The sequence below is a fragment of the Mirounga angustirostris genome, unplaced genomic scaffold (assembly GCF_029215605.1).
Source record: "Mirounga angustirostris isolate CCGP_5_RB_7025 unplaced genomic scaffold, mMirAng1.0.hap1 SCAF_2, whole genome shotgun sequence".
In the NCBI taxonomy this organism is placed as follows: Eukaryota; Metazoa; Chordata; class Mammalia; order Carnivora; family Phocidae; genus Mirounga; species Mirounga angustirostris.
Genome location: NW_026991710.1, coordinates 130,219,474 through 130,242,079, shown reverse-complemented (window position 1 = coordinate 130,242,079; position 22,606 = coordinate 130,219,474). Strand labels below are relative to the sequence as shown.

Genomic DNA, 22,606 nt, shown 5'->3' with positions numbered 1-22,606 from the left:
GGACAGAGAGAGGAGCTAGTCTCCTTTTTATACTTGATATTTGAGCCATTTTGTTTCCATTAATGCACTTATCATTCTTTTTTGTTTCTTTTTTTTTAAGGTTTTATTTATTTATTTGAGAGAGAGAGACACAGCGAGAGAGGGAACACAAGCAGGGGGAGTGGGAGAGGGAGAAGCAGGCTCCCCATGAGCAGGGAGCTGAGCTGAAGGCAGACGCTTAACGACTGAGCCACCCAGGCGCCCGCTCTTATCATTCTTTCAAGTCCCATGGTGCTGGCTCACCTCCTAGATTGAATTTAACAAAGCAAGAGTTTAAGTTAGGAGTAAAATTTTATAATAAAAGGAAGAAAACAGAAACCAGGACTTTTTTGTTATTGAATAATTAATATAAAGTTTATGGATCTGAAAAGTTACGTGACTAATAGTAAAATAGTTAATATTTATGGAGTTCTTACTATTTACCAGAAGCTGTTCTAAGAGCTTTATTTATTTTATAACAAAAATAGGTTCTTATAAGATGCTATAAATATTGTATATTTATTAACACATTAAATAAAACAACCCTATGTGATGGATAACATAATTATCCCCATTTTAGGGTTGAGGAAATTGAGATAGAGAGGTGACACAGCTAGTTAGCTGTAAAGCTGGAATTTAAACCCAGGTAAGCTGGTTCCAGTGTCCATACTCTCAGCTGTTATGTTATACTGCCTCTGTTAGAAAAAAAATTAACTGTGATCTCCTTTTTTCCTCACAACAAACCCACCAGGTGGGTTCTGTTATTGTCTCCGTCTTACAGACAAGGAGACTTAGGCTCAGAGAGGCTAAATAATTGTCCAAGATAACAGAGCTAGTGAGTGGCGCAGGCGAGAGTCAGTCTGATCCTTAACTAACCACAGGCGGGGAGATGCTATTTTCGTACGTTCAACCATACAGAGGGAGAAGGAATTACCAAGAAAGTGTGTGAAACTTTTATTAGCTTCCAATACTGAGCCCCTGGGCTTTAGGCTCAGTCCCTCTGTGTCCCTTTTCAGGACTAACTCGGCTGCAATGTCTCTCCAAGTCGCTCCACCTTTGCTGTACTCTGTTACTGAGATCAAGAACATTCGGGTCCTTGACCAGACTCAGAGGGAGACTACTAGCCATTTTGCCTACAGCTGGGACAACTCTTCCCTGAGGAGGGATAGCATATTTAAAGGACCTACACAGTGTGAGCTTTCATCCCTTTTATGGCCAGGCCTCCAGGACACTTTGGGAAGGGACAGCTATAGGCATCAGTACCTCCAAGCCCTACCTGGGAAACAATGTTGCCTTCTGCAGGGGAAGAAAAGCCATCAAAGAGGAGGCACGGAGGATGCATAATGCCATCACCATATGAACAACTTGATTTCTCTCGGTTTTTGAAGTTCATTTCTTTCTCCCCTTGGAGGCAAGACCTATCTTGCCTAATATAGTGAGTTGGAGGGGTGTGGGGCTGGTCGAGGAAGAAGAGAAGACCATGAGGTGGGAGTAACACACAGCAAGCTCTATTCGGGCAACACATTGACAGGTTTGCGTGCGGGAAGTGGGGAAGGGAGTCCGACACAGTATAGGACCATTTGGATGCTATGACTGCACAGAGGCTTCCTCCTAGAACAGTAGGAAGGTAAGGGAACTCCTAGGGGAGAGGATGATGGGAGAGGGGACTTACAGGTCTAGGTGAGCTGCTCAGCAGCCCCTCTGGGAGTTTCTGATCAGGGAACTCCAAATGGTAGCAGCAGAGTAGAGGTCTTTAATAGCTACAAAGTTTATCTTATCTAGGGCTAGCAGATACTGGATGCAGTTTCTTGGCATATGCAAAACAGGCTAGTTCTAAATAAGTTTTAAAATATGCTTATTTGGGCTGTATTTAAAATAACTGAGTATGTTGTTTTGTTTTGTTTTGTTTGAGAGAGAACGCATGCAAGTGGGGGTGGGGGAGGGGCAGAGTGAGAGGAAGAGAAAGAATCTAAAGCAGCCTCCACACCAGGGAGGACTCAAATGCGGAGCTCACACTTAGGACCCAGAGATCATGACCTGAGCGAGTCAGACGCAGACGCTTAACCGACTGAGTCACCCAGGCGCCCACAGCTGAATATGTTTTAAGTATGAAAATTTGGCTTTGGTGCCCATAGGCTTTTGAGTTCACGAGTCCCAAGCCTGTCCTAAAGAAATCAGCAAACTAGGGGCGAGTATATGGGGGCCATGTTTGGCTTATTTATGTAACATGCTAAAACAAGGATCTTAGGAAGTACAGCCAAGCACACATCTAGAATCCACAGCTCTGCTGAGCCCAGACTGATACCAAAGGGTCTCCCAGGCACGTTGCACATCCAAATTCTGAGTTCAGCGTTCTGACCTGAAAGCCCACTTTGAATGCTGGTGGGGGACAATGGCTGATGACTGATTCCTACCTTACCATCCCTTCATAATCAGAAGAGCAGAAAAATCTAACATGCAGACAACAAATTACACACATAGAAAAGGAATGGGTTAGGAGGCTATTTTACCTACAAGAATGTATGAGGCAGTTTGAGTGAATAGGTAGGTATCCATACAAGTGTGCCTATTGCTGCCTAATGGGGAAATAGGTTCACCAGCAGGTGGCTCTGTTGCATTACGTATCAGAGGGGATCGTTCTTCCAACATAGAACCTTAAAATAAAGCATTTATATTCTGGCCACTAGCTCTAGTAAGCCCTATGTAATCCGGGATATCTATAATGACATATACTGTATTAAGCCTATTCACTATTCAATCCAACAGATTTGCTCAAGTCTTCAGGAAGTTCAGCACAATTAGGAGACTAATTTCACAGAATATGCTAATGAACAAAAGCAATTTACTAGCCAGTCTACCTGCTTCTGGCTCCATAGAACATGACATAAGTAAAATGACTACTCCACTACTCATTTTGCATTGGACATATTCTCCAACAGCAAAGGTTCTCTTTCTTATATTGGTGATTATTCTTTACCTCGAAAGCATTCGAGGCCCAGATAAATAGGTGAATGTAAGTGCATGCGATTGCATTCTAGAGATCTGAAAGTCTGGCATGTCTGTAGGATTGGGCGGGAGGCAGGGATAGAGACTTTCTTCCATTCTCTGCTCTGTTAGCCTGAAATTCAGGTCCAACCTCTATGCTCAAGCCCTTTCATTTTCACAACGTATTTTCTTCTCGGAAACTCTTCATTGTCTCTCATTGACTCAACATCAGGTCTCATTCCCAAAGCTCTGTCTCCAGCATTCTGACGCCATCACTGAATAGAGGTCTTACTACTGCTCAAACTTAAAATGTGGGAGATTGGACTCATCTCTTTCCTCTAAACCAGTTCCTCCTTCTCATTTTCCTCCATTTATGTTAGTGGTCACCACCTGTCCTATTCCTCAGTTATCTTTGGCCCTTTGCTCCCCATCTCTTCCCCCAACTTAATCCTTTCCTGAGTCTGTTCTAGTGTACTTTTGTAAAGTGCTTGAATCTCTCCAAGTTGCTTCTTGAACATCAGCTATGTGCAAGGACTTCTTCAGTGTGTAAGGCACTGAACCAGCCTACCGTTCATTCTTCTGGCAGCATTGAGGCAATACTCATAAAGCAATATGTATCAATAAATCAAATTACCGAAGTCTAATTTTGAACTTAAATAGAAGAAACTCATACTTTTTTTTCTTATTCTTTTTGCAACATGAAATGATTCTAGTGGGCCTTTGGTAGAAAACATAACAAAGGATTTATATGAGCTTTGAGATTGCTGAGCAGAAATCAGACCACCTTATGTAAAGCAGGTGCGATCCCTCCTTGGTACAGGGTGCAACACTGGTTCTCTTATGTTCCTGAGCAGAGCAATGAGCTAGGGAAGCTTGTTAATAAAATGCACATTCCCTGGGGTCCACCCCCGGATACTCTGTTCAGTAGATCTGGAAAAGGGCTGAGGAATCTGTGTTTTTTAAATAAAATACAACAAAAATCTGAGGAGCATTTTAAAGAAATCGTCATGTAGAAGAAACTCTAAGTATTTAATACAGAAATAAAATATTGTCCTGACATCATTAAATTGCTTTATACAACTACTTTTAAATTAGTCACTTAATTCATGTTATTTGATCCCATAATTCTCTCTCAATAGCTGTTTGCTAAAATTCTATCTTTAGAAGTTCATATCTTCAGTTTCTAGTTTTATCTCAGGTGTAAATTTCCATCTTGGTAGAAGTAACACTTCAGTCTGGATCAGTCATTCACAGCTTACCACATATGTGCTTATCAGAGCCTGCTCTGGGGAGAACAGGAAATAGGTAGGGATTCCTGAAAGGAGAAAGAAGGTAGCACAACACACCCAAGGAGGGCAGGGTGCTGGGGCCAGGCTGGGAGGCACCGATATGACTCCTCACAGTGCTCAGAGATGCGGTGATCTGAGGCACAATCACAAATTGTGGTTGAGGCGTGGGCTGGGGGACCCAAGACCCTGCAAGCGTTTCTCAAATGTTGGCTATGACCCCTCTTATTGGTGCTAGCTTGGGGCATAGTTGGGTAAGTTGGGCTAAAGCCTGGGATCAGGACAGACAAGCCTAAAGGAAAGGGCAGGTAAAGGTCATTTGGCTTTCTTTACCACACACATGAACCCTACACCTGTGTGCGGTAGACATTTTTCTTAAGTTAGTGCAAATGCCTGACAGAGATCCACCACACAATGCTTCGTACATCCCCTTATTTTCCCACCTCCTAGTATTTGATTTAACTTTGTTAAGGTCGTACTGTTGCTCAGCACCCCCTCCCCCCCAGCAGGTTCTCAGTGGGAGTAGCTCAGAGGCCTGTGTGTAGTCTTCTCTCCTTGTACCTCATAGATTGGATCAGGAGAAGCAGTGACCAGTGGCTCTTGGAAATTCTTCCCCGTGTTGTGGCGCTGGCATTTGTCCAACCTGTTTTAACAGACATCATTCCAACTTGGATTGGTTTTCAAGTGTTACATAGTTTTGCTTTTGTTTTCCAAAAATAAAACACATGCAAGGTCTCCTTTGGTCAAAAAGTCACAGAGAATATCTCTCTTCTGGCCTGATGCCACCTCAGATGCGGTCATAGAAGAACTACTGTGGTTTGTCCAGGGGACAGCTACTGTCCACCAGCGCTATTTCTGATCCAGCCTGTGGTCTGATTGCCTGGCTACATCTGTGAACACATTTTGCTCTGGGACAGATACTTCCGAGGCTAGGGTAATTTGTCTTTTCTTTTCTTGACTAATCTAAACCCCTTTATATTCATATGCTCTCCCTCAAACTGCACTTTAATATTATTCATTAAACATGTATTTTTTTGTATTTATTGAGGAAGAACATTGTTTTAAGTGCTGCAGGTAATAGATAAAAATCCTTACCTTCATGGAGCTTACATAAAATTTATTTTAATTAATTTATTATTACATGATTTAATATTGTTTTAAAACTTTATGGGATTGCAATACCTTAATCCAATTTAGAAGATCTGGCTGATAAGCTACATTGGGCATATTTTTGTGGAGAAGCTTAAATGCAAGGCTGAGAAGCTTGTATTTTCTTGGATAGGAGGTAGGGAGTCCTAGAAAGTTTTCGATGAAGACAATGACATGATCAGAGTCCATCACAGGATACCAGACAGGACAGTAGGATGTCGATAGACTTCATCATGTTTCACAGGGTTCTTCTCACTCTGTCACTTCCTTGGGCTGGGCAAATCTCTCGCAACCCCAAATAAAAAAATTACGCATGTTAGCTTTGAACCACTCACCCTGCAAATACCTGCGGGCCTGCAGGGGGCAATGGTGAGCCAGCCACGAGCTTTGCAGCCAGCTCCGCCCCAACCCCAGCCAACCTGGCCTTATCACAGCCGGCTTCCCAGGCCACCCTATCGGACTAGCCCTGACTCAGCCTCTCTCATTCCCTTGCTCTTCTTTATTTTCCTTCACAGCTTTTGTCACCAATCGATATTATGTAATATATTGTTTATTGCCTCTTTCTCTCCACCAGAGTGTAAACTTCTTGACAGCAGAGGTGGTCTGTTTTGTTCATTGTATTGAACAAGGAGGGCCTGGCAAATAGTCCATGCTCAATAAACATTTGGTCTGAGAAGCCAGTGGAGGATCATCCAGGGACAGTGGGCATTAACTCTCTAACCAAATTTTGCATATTTGATTAAGCATTACTTTGAGAATTTTCCTAGGATAATTCTATACAGTATCTGGTCAGAGCCATATCAGGAAGATAGGAGGAGTGTGAGGACGAGGCCTTCCACACCCCTAATGAGATGATGCAGTATTCAACATATTCAATATATTGATGAAGTGCTAGTTGGGAAATTAACCTAAAAAAGCATATTGGGTGAGACCCAGAAGTACTGATATGAGAATATCAGGTGGCTTTCTAACCCAGAGAAATGCATGATTAAGCAATTGGTTCCCTGGATCTTGGTAAATAGGATTTCTTCTGTGTTGTTTATAAAAGATGAAACACAGTGTTCTGAATTTTGACTGATTTTGTGTCTTTATGGATGAGTTTGTCCTAGTTAGCCCTGAAGGCAGGTCATTTTTCAGTAACCTACTGGCACAGTAATTATCAACCAAGAATGTAGCTTACACTCTGGTCTTCCTTGCAAAACCTTCAGTAAATATTTGGGCTTTTGCAAATCGTATCTTTGCTTATCAAGTGGAGGTCACTGTTCTACCACTCAAGGTAAAGCATACACAGCAATCTATGTTTAAAGAAGGGCAATGCATGTCACCTTTCATAGATGAAGCCAGGTCCTTCCAAGTGTCAATACAAAGTTACCCTTTATAGACAGCATATTCTTTATGGGCTTAACTTTGAATTGAAAGGACTATAGTGCAGTCCCATTCAGGTAGTAAACTAACACAAGTAGTTAGAATTTAAAACAAAGACACAAGTCTAATCAGTATTTTATTTGCTCTTATTCAAGATTGAAGGTCAGAGCAAATGCGAGCATTAAGCAAGATCAAGATGAATCATTTCATTTCTCTGATAGCATTTTCTATTCTCCCTACCCCCCCTCCTTCTTCAGGAATATATAATTTTTTTTCTACAAAGATAATTTATTTGACAAAATGACCAGAGTTCTCCTCAAACATAGTGCTGTCCCTTTCACCATAGGTTAGTATCTCTATTCAGAGGGTTAAAAGGTCCTGTCTCTCTAGAGCATATTTTTGTGAATGTTACTTGGCCCCTTTGTCATTTTTTTTTTAAACCATACTCAGTTGTTCTTGCTATCTTCTGCTGATCACATTCAGTGGGGAGAATTGTTTCAAAGGGTGAGGGATCTCAAATGGTAGATTATGGTAGATTACATGAAGATAGAAAGCAGCAAACCAGGAACTCAGTAATAGAGACCAATTTGGCACTTAAACCTAACATTGATTTGTCTGAATTCAGGGCAGTCTCAGAACATTTCTTAAAGTCCAGCGGTATTAAAAATGGCTTCTTCTTGGCCATATTTGGCTCTGAATGCAATTCTGATTGGGATAATCCTTCTTTCTCTAAGTTGCTTAATTTTCTAAAATCCCATCTATAGCACTTTTGAACACCCCTGCCCCTAGGCCAGATGTCCTAATTGATACTTGTGATGTAACTTGATGAAGTTATGAAGCTCAAAGCCCAACCTGTGCCTGCTGCCCAGCCCCCAGTGAGAACTCCATATTGCATGTCCCACGTTGTTTTTCTGACTTTGATTTACATACTGAAACTAAAAGCACATTGTTCAGAGCCTATCAAGAAAACATTTTCATTTTCACTTTCCCTGGGCTATTTTTACAAACAAAGCAAATATACTAACTGATGAGGTTGTTTCCCTTAATGGGATATTTTTACAATTTGGCTGGGTTGATTTTCAACATGTCAACAGGTCATTTTCTTTCTGCCTACTTCAAGGAAATCCAATTCTGTGGAGGGAGGCTATAAATTGAGCTTGTACCTAAAAATAGTATATTTATTAGAAAAATAGAAATACCTGGGAGCTGGGTGGCTCAGTTGTTAGGCATCTGCCTTCGGCTCAGGTCATGATCGCAGGGTCCTGGGATCGAGCCCCGCATCAGGCTCCCTGCTCAGCGGGAGGCCTGCTTCTCCCTCTCCCACTCCCCCTGCTTGTGTTCCCTCTCTCACTTTGTCTCTCTCTGTCAAATAAATAAATAAAATCTTAAAAAAAATAGAAATATCATTGCTAGCATTGATCTGAGCTTCCTTGGACCACCTAATGGTTGTATCTTCCTTTAATCTACAGAGAGAATTTAATTCATCAAGTTTTTTTTTTTTTAAGATTTTATTTATTTATTTGAGACAGAGAGAATGAGATAGAGAGAGCATGAGAGGGAGGAGGGTCAGAGGGAGAAGCAGACTCCCCGCCGAGCAGGGAGCCCGATGCGGGACTCGATCCTGGGACTCCAGGATCATGACCTGAGCTGAAGGCAGTCGCTTAACCAACTGAGCCACCCAGGCGCCCCAATTCATCAAGTTTTATTCAACTTGAATGATGTAGTCAGCATTGAAAAAAGGCTTCCATCTAAAATTGGACTGAAAATTCAAGTATCATAAGACAATAAAAATCCAAGTTTAAGAAAGACTATAAAAGACTGCCTAGCCAACTTTGTCTCTAACTCAGAGAAGATAAGCAGATTAGATAGATAAGATAGAGGTAAATATATGTTCCTACAACCATACACGGACATACTTAGATATCTGTGCACACACATTATTTTTTTTTAATCCATAAACTTCACTAGGAACGCATTCTGTCAGTCCATAACTTTGCTTCTCAAAATAACATCTTGTACCTGAATATTACCTTAGGTTAAGAAGAGCTTCATGATTCTATTCAGAGTCATGGTTAAGAGCTCAGTTGTTGGGCTCGTGGATTTGAATTTCTTTTCTGGCACAGTGACCTTGCGTAGGCCACCACAACCTCTCAAAGATTCTCTTTGCACATTTAAAAGGTGCAGATAATAATATCTACCTCTTCCACTTGCTATGAGGATTAAATGAGAGAATATACAAAATGGCAACAGCTAAACCACAGCATGACATCAAGCGTAAAGAAGATGGTCAAAATCTGTGGCTCTTTTTCTATTCCTGTATGTCTGTGTCACTTGTCACCAGGTCAAGAAGTCTTACATTAACTCTACATAATCAAATACAAATTCAGCAAACAATTCTGGAGCACAGATGAACAAGACAGACAAGGGGTTCATAGAGTAAACTATCAATATATGAAGACCATTAGCAGATGTTGTATTTTCAAATCAGAGCACAAACAGTTGGGTAATAGGCAATTTGGGAGATTATTATTTCAATAAACAGACCCACTGACCTCTGAACTAAATGAAATGTTAATTCTGGCTTAAACACTACACAGGCTATTTCCTCAGAAAATGGACCTAGAAGTAGAAGAAATCTGACTTAACAAATATTCTTCTTTCCTGGAATTCATTAATCATTTATAATTTATCAGAGAAAAAAATGGCCCAAATGTGGAAGAGAATAACTGGTTAAAATTTAACAAACCTAAGAGATACCAGACTGAATGCAGGGCCAATGTAGGCTACTAAATCGCTGTTGGTCATTTCCTCTCAAAGAGCATCTTATCTAATAAAATTCTGATTGAGATTGTGGCAAAAAGCAAGCCTTTTCTCTAAAAGTATGATTATGCATTTCAGGTCCAATGCAAGTCAGTAAAAGCCGAAAATACAAGTACTATACTTCTCAAGTTGGATATGATACAAGGCACCTGGGTGGCTCAGTCGGTTAAGTGTCTGACTCTTGATTTCAGCTCAGGTCTTGATCTCAGGGTAGTGAATTCAAAAGCCCCACATTAGGTTCCACACCCAGAGTGGTGCCCTACTTAAAAAAATTGGATATGAGCGAATGTCCAATTTCCTCAATTTAAGTGTCTATCAACCTTGTGCTTATGAGATTTTATATATGTGTATGTGTGTATAAATATAAAATTTAACACAAAGTAATGACTTGTTACCTTAAATTCAACAAAGCAACACTTGATGGTCTTCAGCAAAGAGAACCACTGTGACAACAGGCTCTGTCGGAACACATTCTGCATGAACTCTTGTACTAATAGGAAGTACACCTTCTCACAAGGCATGCAGTCCAGTTCCATTAGCATTTCATCTTGGAATGGCGGAATTAATTTTGATGGAATTTCCACCTAAATTAGACAACCAGATGCTTTCTTCTTTGGGGAGCATTACAGAATTAAACTGCGGTTAGTTACAATAGGTCATTTACTAAAGAAAACTTTCTATAGCCTGAACAACAAAGCTTGCTCCCCATGAGCCAAATCTACCAATAATGGTCAATCTTAGAATTTTATGAAATGAAGTACTTATTTTTACAAGTTCCAATTTTCACTTGATGCTTATAAGCATTACTTAACACTTTCCATTAATCAGGCAATGTGCTCAGCACATTATTTCATTGAATCCTGGTAACAATCTTATGAAGTAGGCATTATATTATAAATATGATTTCTATTTTATCAACACAGATACTGAAACTGAGAGAGGTTAAGTGGCTTGTACAGAGTGACATACCTTGTGGGTTGTAGAAATGGGATTTAAACCCAGGCAGATGGACTCCGGAGCTCTTAACAACTACGTATGCATATTCTCTTCAATAGGGCTACATTCTCCTTAGATGGCAATCCTTTTGTCATCTTTTATATTTAAATTTTTAAGAATCAAGAAATAGTTACTAATACAACAAATAAATCATTGTGAATGATCGTTAATTACATGTTTTAATTATATGTACTTTGGGGAAGTAAAATGTGCATAGATTCAAAATTCTAAAGATAGAGTATACAGAAAAAATGAAGCCTTTTCCCCAACTTTGTCCTTCATTCTTCTACCTCTGTAGACTCTAGTGTATAATCTTTAAATGATATTTGGTGTATATGCTAACATGCATGTATATATATTCTGTTGTCTTTTGTATTTTGCCTTTTGTATATAGTGTTTTGTTTTGTTTGGCTAGGAAGTTTTTTTATGTAGTCAAAATTCAACAACCTTTTCTGGGGTTTTGTGTCATATTTAAATTGACCTTCCATACTCAAGTATTATGAATGATTTCTCTCATTATTTTTCTAGTATTTTTTTTAAATTTTAGTTTATTATGTTATGTTAATCACCATACATCATTAGTTTTTGATGCAGTGTTCCATGATTCATTGTTTGTGTATAACACCCAGTGCTCCATGCAGTACGTGCCCTCTTTAATACCCATCACCAGGCTAATCCGTCCCCGAACCCCCCTCCCCTCTAGAACCCTCAGTTTGTTTCTCAGAGTTCATAGTCTCTCATGGTTTGTCTCCCCCTCTGATTTCCCCCCCTTCATTTTTCCCTTCCTACTATCTTCTTTTTTTTTTCTTTTAACACATAATGTATTATTTGTTTCAAAGGTACAGGTCTGTGATTCATCAGTCTTACACAATTCACAGTACTCTAGTATTTTTATATTTAAATATTTATTTAATCTGGAATTTTTAAAAAAGATTTTATTATTTATTTGAGAGAGAGAGAGAGAGAGCACAAGCGGGGTGAGGGGCAGAGGGAGAAGTGGACTACCTGCTGAGTAGGGAGCCCAATGCAGGGCTCCATCCCTGGACTCCAGGATTGTGACCTGAGCCAAAAAAGTCAGAAACTTAACCAACTGAGCCACCCAGGTGCCCATTAATCTGGAATTTGTTTTTGGCTTAAGAAGTTAGGTACACATGACACTTAATTTTTTTCCCCAGATAGCTTCCTAATTGTCCTAACACCAGGCTAATGCCATAACTGAATAATTTTAAAGACTTACTTTCAGCCCACTTCAATTCAATGTCATCAAGTCATTACTGAGTGTTAAATATTGCTTGGTGCAATACTCATGAAATTAAGTTTACAATCTAATGAGGCAGCTACAGCATGTATATATACAACAGAAAATTGCTCTAAGTGCTATGAAAGAGGTAGAGCTGGCCTCCAGAATTGGGGTTTCAGTTTTGGAGGGGTAGGAATCATAAAACAGGGCCTTAAGGTTGTGTAGGATGCAGGAGTGTATATGAAGTCAATCCAGGCAGACGGAGTGACATGTAATAGGAAGAACACCATGTGAAAGGTAGGACTAGATGGTGCATCCTAAGGGGATGTTACACAACTCAGTCTGGCTGGACTAAAGGGTATTGGAAATAGAATCAAGAGAGAAAGTGCAGTGAAAGGAAGGACATTTCTTATGTTTACATTCACTATGATAGAAGATAGGAAGTCATTAAAGGTTTTGAGCAGGTGAATGTCAGGATCAGAGCTACATTTATAGGAAGAGGAATCTGCCAACAGTGTGACAAATGGTTTGGAGGAGGAAGTGACTGGAATGTTGGAAGTGAAGTAAGTTAACAGGCAGTCTACACAAGCAGTGTAGACAAGAAATAAAAAGGCCTCCTCTATGGTGTTGGCCGTGGAAATAGAAAGTAGAAAGAAAGTAGAAGCGACAGTGGGAAAACAGTTTTAATAGCAAGTTTTGACAACAAATTAGATGAGTGATAAGGAAGGAGGGTGAAGAAGATGGGTTGGGGGTATGGTGATGTGTTTGGCAATAACTGGTAAGTCAGAGAGGACAGCTAGTAAGAGGGAAAGAAAAGGCAACACACTTGATTTTGTTATATTCACTTTGTTATGATGATTGTGGATTATTTACCGAGTAGGAACATTTATCTGTTTTAAGTCAAAATGAATACTCCTTTGTAAGGATTAAACAACGAAGTGTTAGTATTTTTTTCAATCTAGATGTATTTCTTCCATTAATATATTTAATGAAAATTTGCACTAAGCTTGGTGTCAGAGGACAAAATGAGGGATAATAAAAAACAGGGGTATTAATAATAGTGGTAATGCAAATTATAAATTATCAATAAGAGATGAAGATAAACATGTTTTCCCAATATACAAGGAAACTCTAGGGGCAGAGTGAAAAGGGACAGCCCCTCCTCAAGATCTCATTTTGCCCTTTTCCTCCAGCTATGCTTCTAGTCACATATATGGGATGTGGAGTTTCCTAGCCCCTATATCCAGGTTTTCCTCTGAGGTGACAAGATGGATCCTCAGGGAAAACAGAGTAGGCTCCAGTTTCCACTCTGTGGTAGATGTGGTGCCACACCAGCTAATTCTTCCAGGCAAAGGGAAGAGTGGAGCTTCAATGCTCACTGCAAATGGGAGAGCCTGTGAAAGTGGTCAACATACTGGTGAAGCTGGTCAAAAGGTACAAACTTCTGGTTATAAAACACAACCTGGGGCGGGGAGGGGAGGGGGGCGCGCCTGGGTGGCTCAGTTGGTTAAGCGTCTGCCTTCGGCTCAGGTCATGATCCCAGGGTCCTGGGATCGAGCCCCACATCGGGCTCCCTGCTGGGTGGGAAGCCTGCTTCTCCCTCTCCCACTCCCCCTGCTTGTGTTCCCTCTCTCGCTGTGTCTCTCTCTGTCAAATAAATAAATAAAATCTTAAAAAAAAAAAAAAAAAAAAAACACGACCTGGGGATATAATGTACCACATGGTGACTATAGTTAATGACACTGCACTGCATATTTGAAAGTTGCTGAGGGAGTAGATCTTGAAAATTCTTGATAGGAGGGGGAAAAAAGTACTTTGTAACCACGTGTGAATGTTAACTAGACTTATGATGGTGATAATTTTGCAATATATACAACTATGGAATCAGCATGTTGTACACCTGAAACTAATGTAATGTTATCAATCAATTACATCTCAACTAAAAAAAAAAAACCCCACAAAGAAAATGGTCAATACAGAGGGGCAGGAATATATTTCCAGGTCATTCATTCATTCCTAGGAATACTGCCCAATTGGGACCTGCTGCTTCCACCAGGCAGGCAAAGGCTCCTCCTGCCACAGCCCCAGGTTAAAAATAGGTATGTTACCTCCTCCCTTGGCCAAGAAAGGACTTGCGCTAAGTAGGATTATGGCACCAGGCTTCATCTTCAGGTTGGGGCGGGTTTGTTCCGGTCGAGGTCAGCCCTCCGTGTTTGCTCTCAGCCCCGTACTGGAAGAGGTTGCAACACGCAGCTTCCCGGCCCCCTCCCTCTGCACAGCAAGGGCTAATGCTTCACTAGCCTTTGCAGATGCATGTGCACTTCAGGGGGAGAAAGTTTGAGCCGAGCCAAAAAGGTGGAGCTTACACCCGTGTGCCAAAGCTGGGAACCTGACTGAGTATGGGGTGGGAGCCAGGATGAGGAAAAGGCTGGGAGAGACCTCCCCGCCGTGCTGGAAAGAAGGCCCCGTGATCAACCCCAGCCACTGGCCGTGCTGGCCACCCTTGGGGCTTACATAAAGGGACAAGTGGAGCCCCAGAGGCCACAGTGTTGACAGAACAGGGCTCGGAGCACCGGGCGCCCCGGCACCATGACTTGGTCCTCGAAGCACCAGGGTTTGGTTCTCTACTTCTATACTTTTTTACTGCTCCCTTCGACATGCCTGGCAGTAAGTATGCTGTTCCTAGAGCATCGTTGTGTTACACGGACAGCTGAAAAGCAAGAAAATATATGATACACTAGTGACATCTCTGTTTTTCTCCTCCAGTACATTGCTACCAGAGACAACTGCTGCATCTTAGATGAAAGATTTGTAAGTAGTTTTCGTGTTTCTCACCGTGTGTCAAGTGGGGAGGGGCGGAGCAAGGAAGGGATTCTCTCACAAAAATCATTTGGCATTTTAAGGTTTTTGGAGCGGGGGGGGGGGGGGGGGCGCCTGGGTGGCTCAGTCGTTAAGCGTCTGCCCTCGGCGCGGGTCATGATCCCAGGGTCCTGGGATCGAGCCCGGCATCCGGATCCCTGCTCGGCGGGAAGCCTGCTTCTCCCTCTCCCACGCCCCCTGCCTGTGTTCCCTGTCCCGCTGTTTCTTTCTGTCAAATAAGTAAATAAAATCTTAAAAAATAAATAAATAATATAACTTTTTTTTTTTTAAACATCGTCTAGGTCTTACCTGTTTTTATTAGCAGATTTTATGCAGTCTTTTCTTAAATCAAGATTTCTAATCACTCTATTGTATTCTCAGGGTAGCTACTGCCCAACTACCTGTGGAATTGCAGACTTCCTGTCCACTTACCAAACCGAGGTAGACAAGGATCTGCAGTCTTTGGAAGAACTCTTCAGACGAACTGAAAACAAAACAGCAGAAGCTAAAGAAGTGATCAAATCATTCCAAGTCACCTATAACCCCAATGAGCCACCAAAGCCAAGTGAGAAACGAAATACTGCTGACTGAGACCATGTTTTGTGATGTTCCTTTGCTGTTGCTTCAGTGGCTCCATTTGCTCACATCTTCTTATGTCTCTGATCCCTTATTACAGGCAGGATCGTGAGTGCTACCAAGGATTCCAAGAAAATGATGGAAGAAATTATAAAATACGAGGCAATGGTTGGATCACACGAATCGAATATTCGGTAACCATTTTTGTTTTCATTTACTCTCCAAGGTGGACTTAGTTTTTTTTCAATATTCCAAGCTTCAGTGGAAGTAACCTTTTTATTTTTCCGCACTTACAAAATCCAATTGGCATTATGCCTGACCACCTTGAACACAGTGGAGGTAGGAGTTTTTAGTGCACTATGAACCTCATGGGGTTAGAATTGCTTTTTAATAATCATATGGGAGAAAGGTGTTCTAGATGTTCTCAAATGCTGTGTTGACCAGAATTATCAAAGTGGTCACCCCTCACCCATCTTGGACTTACAACATGAATTCAAACTGATGGGAACTTGGTTGTTGAAAATGAAATTCTTTTAATAAAAATGCCAACAAATTGGTGGTGGGGAATTAGTAAGCAGAGGTAGAGGGAGGATCTTGGCTACAATAGTATGTTATATTGAAGGCAGAGCAGAAAAAAACGTTTTTTAAGAAGCCAAGCATAACAAAAATTGTGAACCACACTGAACCTGGAGTCTTGTATTCTCTCTTCACTTTAAAGTAAAATGTCTCTGTCGACAACTTCCCAGGGAATCACAGACTTGGGTCTGTGAATCACAGATAGGGTCTCAGAGACAGTTTAGTTTCTTACTCAAATTTTTCCCCCGCAGTTGTTCTCAAAGTAGTGTAAGAAATTTGAGATAGGGCGCCTGGGTGGCTCAGTTGGTTAAGCGACTGCCTTCGGCTCAGGTCATGATCCTGGAGTCCCTGGATCGAGTCCCGCATCAGGCTCCCTGCTCGGCGGGGAGTCTGCTTCTCCCTCTGGCCCTCCCCCTCTCATGTGCTCTCTCTCATTCTCTCTCTCTCAGATAAATAAATAAAATCTTTAAAAAAAAAAAAAGAGAAATTTGAGATAAATGGCGGCTGAAGTGATCCAGAAGGGATCTATCTTCTGTTTGGTATCAGAGGCCATTATTATTTTGGGGGTTATTATTAACATTATAATTTGCATTATTATTGCCCATCACTGAAGTTCAAGGAGACTATTGTGCAGAAATTTTCTAAGGCTAAGGAGAGAAAAAAAAGTGGTCAAATAGTTTTTCTATTCTCTTTTACTTCAAAGAAAGATAAAATGGTCCATGCGTTGTAGATAGTTTTCTGTCATTTCTGAATATGTACAAGCAACCCTGTGAGAAACTACAAAAACAGATTTTTACTTCCCTCAGACTCTTTCCAAAGCTATGTAAATGGAAACATTAAAAAGAAAGACAAAGTGTCTGTTGTTTTATTTTATGTAAAATAATGCCCCAGATTCGTTTCCCATGTAAGTCACAGACTGAAGTCCATAAATAGATCCTTAGGAGATCTACAGTGAAAGGAATAGCTTTGGCCCATGTGAATTACTGAGCAGAGTCTTTCTTTCCCTGTGAATATTCTGTCCTAAGAAACATCAGGTGGTCTTCCTATTAACCAGGTTCCTCACTCCGTAGGTTGTTATCTGCTGCCCTTTATGCAGAATGTTAAAAATCTGGTTGACCCTGGCACCTGAGTGGCTCAGTTGGTTAAGCAGCCCACTCTTGATCTCTGTTCAAGTCTTGATCTCAGGGTCTTGAGTTTCAAACCCCACGTTGGGCTCCATGCTGGGCGTGGAGCCTACTTAAAAAAAAAGTTGGGATGACTGCTTAAGATGCCATCGTTTATTGACCAGGACTCTGTTATTTTCCTTCCCAAAAAGCTTAGAACTTTAACTCATCTCAATTCAGTAACATAATTTTATGACTTTTCCAAGGATGAAGTAATTTATCAGCAATTACTTCTTGAGAACATATTTTGTAAAGAAAATACAGAATTACTCATCTGAAAGGAATACTCCGTTAACTTATTCTTCTGCTTGTAGATTTTTACAGGAAATATATAACTCAAATAACCAAAAGATCAATAACCTGAAACAGAAGGTAGCCCAGCTTGAAGCAAAGTGTCAGGAACCTTGCAGAGACACAGTACAAATACATGATATAACTGGGAAAGGTAAGTGAAAGGCTTATATTGGAATGATTCTTATCACAGCAAATATATAAAGCAAAGGAGAATGTTTAGGAATGTATAGGAATAATTTGGAAATGTTTAGCAATTAAATCTAAAGTGTTCAATTGCTTAGACTTTTCTTGAGTAGCTAAAACTAGTTTGAAAGGAATGATGATGCGAGAAGTAAGAAAATGCTTCTTGGGATGTGAATAGTTTGCAACACTGTGAAAAGCTCATTATGAAGGCTGGTACAGTCTTACATGAATTTCAAACCACAGTAAAACTATTCTCCTTCTTTTCCTCCTTCTCTGCTTCCTTCAGATTGTCAAGACATTGCCAATAAGGGGGCCAAGGAGAGTGGGCTTTACTTTATCGAACCTCTGAAAGCTAAGCAGCAGTTCCTGGTCTACTGTGAAATTGATGGATCTGGAAATGGATGGACAGTGCTGCAGAAGGTATTTCCCCTCCCCATGTGTATGTAATAAACACCAGATCAACTTCCGCCCTATGCCAGAAACTTTTGCAAGCACTTTGTGAACATGAACTCAATTAGTCCTCACAATTCCCCAATTTTCCTATGAGGTACAATCATTACCTCTATAGAGGAGGAAATTTAGACACAAGAGGTTCAGCAACTTGCCCAAGGTCACATAATAAGTAACAGAGTCCAGATTGGAACCCAGGCAGTCTTGTTCCAATCTGTGCTATTGACTCTACACTATGTTGGCACTGATGTTCTAGATTCATGAGAGCATGTAATCACAGTCTCGGAATGGCAAAGAACTAAAACGGACCTCTTGCATCCGGTAGATCAAGATCTAAGGCTGCCCATCATGAAAAGACAAAGTCCCCCAGAGGATACAGTTGGGCTATTCCAAGACAAGGGCCCTCTGTTGCCTCTGCCAGAGCCAGAGACCCATTGCAGATCTTTTAACCATCTGTTGATCTTTGATCACTGTTTCAACTAATCCTGCAGGGGGCGCTCAGAGAGAGTGAGTGCTGGAAGTGCTGTTTGGCATACACAGATTGAGCAATGAGTTAACCTTTCCACCATCAGTATAAAAATCAGCAATATCAAGTTGGGGTTCTGAAGTCCTCTACGTGCCTTTTTAAAACTACCACTGATTTAGAATTTGCTATGTACCAGACACTCTTTTCAGTACTTCTCTTAATTCTCTGGTGTAATCCTGCAACAACCCTAAGAAATAGGCATCATTATTCCAATTTTACTGATGAGGAAACTAAGGCAGCTTGCCCAAGTTCACTTAGTAAGTGGTGGAATCATACTGTCCAGATTTTCAACAAGATATTTATAGCATATTCTTTATGTGCACTGATAATCCACTCCTTTTGTCCATACGATTGTGTACTTAGAGGCTTGATGGCAGTTTGAATTTCAAGAAAAATTGGATTCAATATAAAGAAGGATTTGGACATCTGTCTCCTACTGGAAACACAGAATTTTGGCTGGGAAATGAGAAGATTCATTTGATCAGCACACAGTCGGCCATACCGTACGCATTAAGAATACAGTTGGAGGACTGGAATGGCAGAACCAGGTACTCTTTAGAAAGGACTTCTGCTTTTTTTGTTGTAGACACTGTCTGGAATGTGCACTTTCAAATTATCAATAGGCCAATAGCAAAGACAGCCTGACAAATGCAAAAGGCACATCCAACTATTTTCCCCAGGAGTTGGTTTGGTTCTTGGGCAGTTCAAAGAGATAGGTCCCATCCAGGATGGAGAATGTTTTGGTGTAATCTGCTTACCCTGGAAACATATAGACTAATAGCTAATATTTACTGAGCACTTAATTTGTACCAGACAATGAGCATGAAATTAAAACTTAATCTAATCCAATTAATTATTTCATGAGGAAGATACTATTATTAATCTCATTTTAGAGATTAACTTTCCTAAGGTCATGTTGCTGGTAAACAGTAAAACTTGGATTTGAACTCAGGTAGTTTGACCCTACAGCCTGTCCTCTTAATGACTGTTCTGGTTGAAAAGTGAATCCAGACTTTTCAAATTCCCTGGTGCTTTAATGACAATTCATTCAGTCAATCCATGAGCTACCCTAAAATTAAATCAGCTAGCTCCTTTGGTGAGATAAAGTCCCCTCTATGCTCACAGTTACCTGGGAGGTTTGAGTGTAGCATTCCTAGTTAAAATTCAGAAAAACATCTAATCATTTTGTTATGTTTATGAAATAATGAAATATATTGTCTCCAAACATGTATTTTTAATCAGAAAGTACCATAGTCAGTAGACCTTCTCCTCTGAGAACACCTCCCAATTTCCAAGTACTGGAGATTAAGGAAGAGGCTAAATATTTTCTGAAAATTTCTATTCATACACCAAAGCCCATTCTTTCCTGCACTCCATAGAATTCTGGCCCTTATTCACAACTTTTTCCCAGGAAAGAATCGCTCTCTGGCCCTTATTCACAGCTTTTTCCTAGGGAAGAATCTCTCAAATATAATGACAGCTTATATTTTGTGGGCCACACAGGGACCATTTCTTTTATGTGATGCTCTAGGAAGCCCTCCTTCTTGTCACTATCATGCTGCTTTGGGAAAGAAAAATCCCTTTCGGACCTCATCCTTCAAGATGCCACGAGTGGCTAATAGAGCTGAGTTCCTTCAAGTTTGGTGCATTAATTAATGATCACTCAGTGTCATTTGCTGTGGTTTATGATAACTCTGTGTGCAATGCTAAACACTTACTTAAAGGTGGAAAATACGAAATTAGTCAGATTCATCCACACACCTGGATTTGATATTAGGATTCTACAGGCAAAAAGCATTAAAATGGCTGATGTTTTTAGTTTTCATTGGGATGCCCTGAAGGCTTCTAGACTGATTCTGGGTGGTGTTGATGAGTTCTGAACTGGTTCACACATCCATCGCCTCTTGCCAGATTTGCAGGAAATTTGATTCAATGAGCACATTTCAGACTTAAGAAGCAAAGTTAAAAATTCCAAACAATTTTCCTGTGGAAAAGGGAACTTCTGAGATCCCTAATGGGGGCCAAGATATGATGTCTCTATTCCCTTCTTTATAGTACTGCAGACTATGCCATGTTCAAGGTGGGACCTGAAGCTGACAAATACCGCCTGACGTATGCCTACTTTATTGGTGGAGATGCTGGAGATGCCTTTGATGGCTATGATTTTGGCGATGACCCTAGTGACAAATTTTTCACATCCCACAATGGCATGCAGTTCAGTACCTGGGACAACGACAATGATAAGTACGAAGGAAACTGTGCCGAACAGGATGGGTCTGGTTGGTGGATGAACAAGTGTCACGCAGGCCACCTCAATGGAATTTATTACCAAGGTATGGCTCTCTTCCTTACATACACGAACGAGTGTATAGTTTATATTTTTATGAAAGGTAAAAAATAATATAAGAAAATGAGAAATAATTAGTACAGAGATTGGGGGCTTATTATATAGTTCTTCATTTTAAACCGGAATTGGATACTAAACTTAGACATAAATTGGCCCCTCTGTAAGAAATCCACCACTTACGGTTATGGTATCTCTTCTAGACTTCTACACTTATGTGTGATCTGGATGGACTAACACTATCATATTTATGCTTGTTAACACATGAGTCTTGTGCAGCTTCCCATGAGCTATGTGACAGATATAACCAGTGTGAAGGAACAGAGTTAAGAGCAGGGAAGTAATGGTAAAAAAAAAAAAAAAAAAAAAAAAGCTTGAGAGAAAAGGAGTCCAGCCTGAAAAGTGTAGGCACTTATTTTAGAGAGGGGGGTAGCAAGCTGTAGTTTGCTCTAAGGCAGGAATACTTCTAAACACTAAACTTACTGACAAACGATTATTACTACCCAACAAGTATGTGTTGGGGAATCTCTACTGATTCTGAAAGATCCATTAAGATAAGCAATTTTACCTCTTCAGGGTACTGTGCTAGCCAATAGATGATTCTAATCCTCTTAAAAGCTATTTAAATTTACCTTTTGGTTTTCACAACGTTCTTTTTTTTTTTTAAGAAACCTAAAATATCTTTGCACCTACAAACCACGACTCAGAATAGCCATGTTGATAGCCTATGGTACACTCCAGTATTGGACTTAGACAATCCTTTACAAAATTACATAAGATCTGGTGTCCAAGAACAAGGAGAAGGCAAATCAATGTAGTCTTCAGTATATAATGTAAATGTAAAATAACTTTCCAGAACTGTTTTCTAAAGTCCTATATTTTTCAGTGAAATTGTGTTTTTAGGTGACCTGAGGTCATATGATCAGGAATTGTTACTCCGGCCATTCTAACTTGCTTGTGGACAGATGGTCCATAATAGCTGATTCCAGGATGACTAAGCTCAGGAAGAGAGACTGATTGGGGAAATCTGGAGTTCTAGCCCTGTTAGTAGGGAACACATTTAAGTATGGATGTGATCAAGAAGTATAATACAGACATAAGAGGTTGGTTCATAATAAATGTACTTCAATTGTAAATCAGGATTTTAGGAATCTTTAGGGATTTTTCAGATAGTAGGTAATGATAAATTTGATGTAAGTGACAATGTATTTTGTAACAAACAGGCCATTCTTTACAGACTTCCTGAGGTAAGGAAATTCAAGAGCAATTATACATACATCTAAAATTTGTTTTAGGTGGCACTTACTCAAAAACATCTACTCCTAATGGTTATGATAATGGCATTATTTGGGCCACTTGGCAATCCCGGTGGTATTCCATGAAGAAAACTACCATGAAGATAATCCCATTCAACAGATTAGCCATTGGAGAAGGACAGCAGCACCACCTTGGGGGAGCCAAACAGGTTGGACCAGAACACCATGTTGAAATAGAATACGACTAAGTCATTTTACCCTGAGAATTAAACTGTTAATTTCTGTTAGTCCACAAAGTTTCAGTCATTTTTCTGAAAGTTTCATTTTCTCTTATTATATTTATTAATTTTAAGTCTTTTACTAAGAGTATTTAGTCTTATATGGAAACTAAAACTCACTTTGGATTATATTCCAAATTACTGAACTCAGAGTTTTTTAAAATTTGTTTATTTAAGAAAAGAACATTTTAGCTTATTTCTTAAATATATAATAATAAAAGTGTTGCCATATTTTGCATTTT

At 40.2% G+C, this 22,606-nt stretch overlaps 1 protein-coding gene across 1 annotated transcript; it reads left to right on the top strand.

The window, feature by feature from the left end:
- Positions 1 to 14,448: 14,448 nt before the first annotated feature.
- On the top strand, positions 14,449 to 22,334 carry FGG (fibrinogen gamma chain). The gene is made up of 9 exons (XM_064584033.1): positions 14,449 to 14,526; positions 14,626 to 14,670; positions 15,100 to 15,283; positions 15,395 to 15,488; positions 17,348 to 17,478; positions 17,797 to 17,930; positions 18,850 to 19,034; positions 20,542 to 20,819; positions 22,126 to 22,334. The coding sequence occupies exons 1-9, from the start codon at positions 14,449 to 14,451 to the stop codon at positions 22,332 to 22,334; spliced, it is 1,338 nt and encodes a 445-aa protein (XP_064440103.1).
- The last annotated feature ends 272 nt before the right edge of the window (positions 22,335 to 22,606 follow it).